Here is a 3,750-nt window from a genome sequence, read left to right as displayed (position 1 = left end):
CAATAAGGAAGGAGGACCTTGGGTAAGATGATCATTCCTCACTCAGAAAGACAATTGTGATGGACATTGGAAGGAGAGAATAGGAAACAGGACAGAGGACCTCTGAAAGACTCTACCCAGCAGTGTATCAAAGCAGATGCTGAGACCCATAACCATACTCTGGGCAGACTGTAGGGGATTTAATGATAGAATGGGGAGATAGTAAGACCTGGAGGGGACAGGAGCTCCACAAGGAGAGCAAGAGAACCAAAATATCTGGCCCCAAGGATCTTTTCTGAGACTAATTCTCCAAATAAGGACCATTCATGGAAATAACCTAAAACCCCTGCTCAGATGTAACCCATGGCAATTAAGTATCCAAGTGGGTATCCTAGTAAGGGAACAGCGACTGTCTCTGACATGAACTCATGGGATGGCTCTTTGATGACCTCCCCCTGAGGGGAAGCAGCCTTGCCAGGCCACAGAGGAAGACAATACAGCCAATCCTGATGATACCTGACAGGCTAGGAGATTTAGATGGAAGTGGAAGAGGACCTCCACTATCAGTGAACTTGGAATTCGGCATGGGAGAAGATGAGGGAGTGAGGGTAGGATTTGGAGGGAAGGAAGGAGGGGGCTACAGCTGGGATACAAAGTGAATAAAGTATAATTAATATGAAAATTAAAAATTAAAAAAATTATCACAGAAGACTGCTCAAATATGGATTTATAAATCTTTATCTAGTGGCTGGTGACTACACAGGATGTTCTGGATCCAAGTGTAGCCCCCAGACTTTCTCATGGTGAGGTTTTTTGTGTCTTTGTTTTTGTCTGTTTCTTTTGTTTTGTTTGTTTTCCTTTTGTTTTTAGGGACAAGGTTTCTCTGTGTGAAGAGTTTAAGTTATCCTGGGTATAACTCCATTTTGAAATGAAGAGCCATCTTGACTGGGAGCTGAACTCAGGTACCAGGAAATATCACAGAATGTACACTTGGCAGACCATAAAGTAAACTCTCCTAGCAACAGCCTCCAGGAAATATCACAGAATAAATGCTTCATAGAAAATAGAGACAATCTCCCTGGCAATAATCAATGAGAATCTGTTGGGAATCGGCTGGGAAAAATCTCCCCAATGTTTCAGATATAGTTTAGAAGAATAGCAATTGTGATCATATGCCTTAGCAATTGTGATTCTGTGCCTCAGAGAAGGTCACCTTGCCCCTCTAAATTTAACCCAATATTGTAATGCCAAGGCATGTGACACTCCTCCCTGCTTGCTATCATGGAAACCCTCTGCGCACAGTCTTTCCCTTTAAAAACCCTACTCACTCAGGGCTCGAGGTCCCACTTCTCTACTGCTGTGTCAGTGAGATTTGGGTCCCAAAAAGTTCAATCACTCTCAAAATAAAGCTCTCTTGCTCTTGCATCAAGTAGTCTCCTGGTCGTCTCTGAGGGTCCTGTGATCTAGGTATTACATGTGTAGCTTTGGCTGTCCTGGATTCACTTTGTAGACCAGGCTGGCCTCTATCTCACAGTGCTCTAACTCCCTCTGCACCCTTGACTGATGGGATTAAAGGCATGTGCCACCATGCCCAGTTTTATAGTGAACTTTTAAGCACAAAATTCATATTCTTCAGTTAAAAAGAAGAGTTAGCCACAGAAGAGTTAGCTACAGAAGCCAAATGTTAATCCACTTAGAGCAAGGTTAGGACATTTAGAGATTTCCCCAGTACTATGGACTTTGATAAATTAGGCCTTTGATTTAGTGTTTGCAGATGGTGCTGTGTAAGTGCTAAATTTTACAGCCTGAATGGCATTTTCATCATGGAGACAGTTGTTCTTAGGGCCTACTAAGGTCTGAGGCCCTGTTCCACAGGTGTACTATGAACAGAAGGTCCCCTCAGAGATACAATGAGGCTGTTTGGATCCCTTGGAACTGGAGCTACCAACTACTCTGAGTTGCCTCATGAAAACTGGCATTGGAGGCAAGTCTTCTGGAAGGGTACCCAGGATCTTTGATTGCTGAGCCAATTCTCTAACCCATAAGTTACTATATTGTGGATGAGGAAACAGTTAAAGACTGGTTAGTTCTCTAAAGCTTTGGCAGTTAGAAGTATTTTGGCAGGAGTTAAAGACATATCCGTAATTTGGTTCATGATTCTTTTTCGACAGCTATGTATGTTTGGCTGTCCTAGAAGTCGCTACTTCGACAATGTTAGTCTTAGACTCACAGAGTTGAGTATGCCTCTGCCTTCATAGCATCTGTGAAAGCCATGGAATACCATGTTATTCCTGATTCATGAACTTTTATTTAATTATGGCAACTACAATGTAAGCATTTTACAAAGATTGAAAGGCTGGGTTTGTCATTCATTTTAAGAACACCAAAACTTTATTTGCTATTATTATTTTGAAATTGGGTCTGATTAGGCAGCTTTTGCTATCCTGGTATTCTTTATGTAAACCAAGCTGGCCTTCAATTCATAAAGCTTTGCTTGACTTACACTCTGGAGTGCTGGGATGAGATACCTGTCCTTTATGCCCTGATGCAACAAAGCATGAGAAGCATCAGCCTCAGAAGCATAGTGAGATAAACTCTGTGTCCTTACAGGACCCAGTTTTCAGTGAGAAATTCTGATAAGCTGAGAGAAAGGAAGTGAAGATGTCTTAGGGTTACTATTGCTATGAAGGGAAACCATAACCACAGTAACTATTTTTTTTACATGCTTGTTGTGTGTTCATTCAAGAAGAAAATAGAAGCATGATTAGAGCATTTGCTATTCACTCTTATTATATATATATATATATATATATATATATATATATATATACATATACATATACATATATATATATATATATATCTTCACTATGGGTAAAATTTATTGCAAGTTTTGTTTCTCCCACTTTATTTTTTATTTTAAAAATATATTTATTGAGTGGTCCGTCGGGGTCGGTGAAGGATCCCAAGATGGCTGGGCGCAAATTTGCTCTAAAAACCATTGATTGGGTAGCTTTTGGGGAGACTGTACCTGGAAACCAAAAGACAATTGGATATGCCCTAAAGTCCTAGAATGAGACCCTCCACACCAGGTTGGCTAATCTGCCTGAGAAACCACCAGCGATTGACTGGGCTTATTACAGGGCCAATGTGGCCAAAGCTGGCTCGGTGGATGATTTTGAAAAGAAGTATAAAGCCCTAACTATTCCTGTGCCCAAAGATAAATACACAGCCCTGGTGAACAATGAGGAAAAGGAGGATGTGAAGAGCTGTGCTGAGTTCGTGTCTGAATCCCAGGTCAGGATCCAGGAATACGAGAAGCAGCTGGAGAAAATGAAGAACATGATTCCCTTTGACCAGATGACCATTGATGACCTGAATGAAGCCTTCCCAGAAACCAAGTTAGACAAGCAGAAGTACCCCTACTGGCCCCACCAGCCCATCGAGAACTTGTGAAGTGGGCCAGGGGGGAGCCACGGGGGAGCCCTTCCCACACTGAAATAAAACATTTACACAGTGAAAAAATATATATATTTATTTAGTCATTTTACATCTCTATTGCAGTCTCCTCCCTTTTCTCCTCCTTGTCCCACTCTTCCCTCTTTCCCCTTTCCCCTGCTCCTCAGAAAAGGGAAGCTCTCCCACCCTCACTAATCTACTCCATCACAACAAATCACATCAGGACTAAATGAATCATCTTCCCCTGAGTCCCCACTAGTGGAAAGTGATATAAAAGCAGGCAACAGAGTCCATGTGTGTGAGAGATTCCAC

General features: G+C 41.9%; 1 protein-coding gene across 1 annotated transcript; it reads left to right on the top strand.

Moving 5' to 3' along the window:
* The first annotated feature begins 2,922 nt into the window (after positions 1-2,922).
* Positions 2,923-3,448, top strand: LOC129678328 (ATP synthase subunit d, mitochondrial-like). Its single transcript, XM_055609074.1, is given in 1 exon segment — positions 2,923-3,448. A coding segment is annotated over 1 exon segment (486 nt). The 5' UTR covers positions 2,923-2,949; the 3' UTR covers positions 3,436-3,448.
* Positions 3,449-3,750: the final 302 nt, after the last annotated feature.

The sequence above is a fragment of the Psammomys obesus genome, unplaced genomic scaffold (genome assembly GCF_907164565.1).
Source record: "Psammomys obesus unplaced genomic scaffold, mPsaObe1.curated_primary_1811, whole genome shotgun sequence".
Lineage (NCBI taxonomy): Eukaryota > Metazoa > Chordata > Mammalia > Rodentia > Muridae > Psammomys > Psammomys obesus.
Note: the sequence above shows the minus strand (reverse complement) of the source record. Positions and strands in the feature narration are given on the sequence as shown.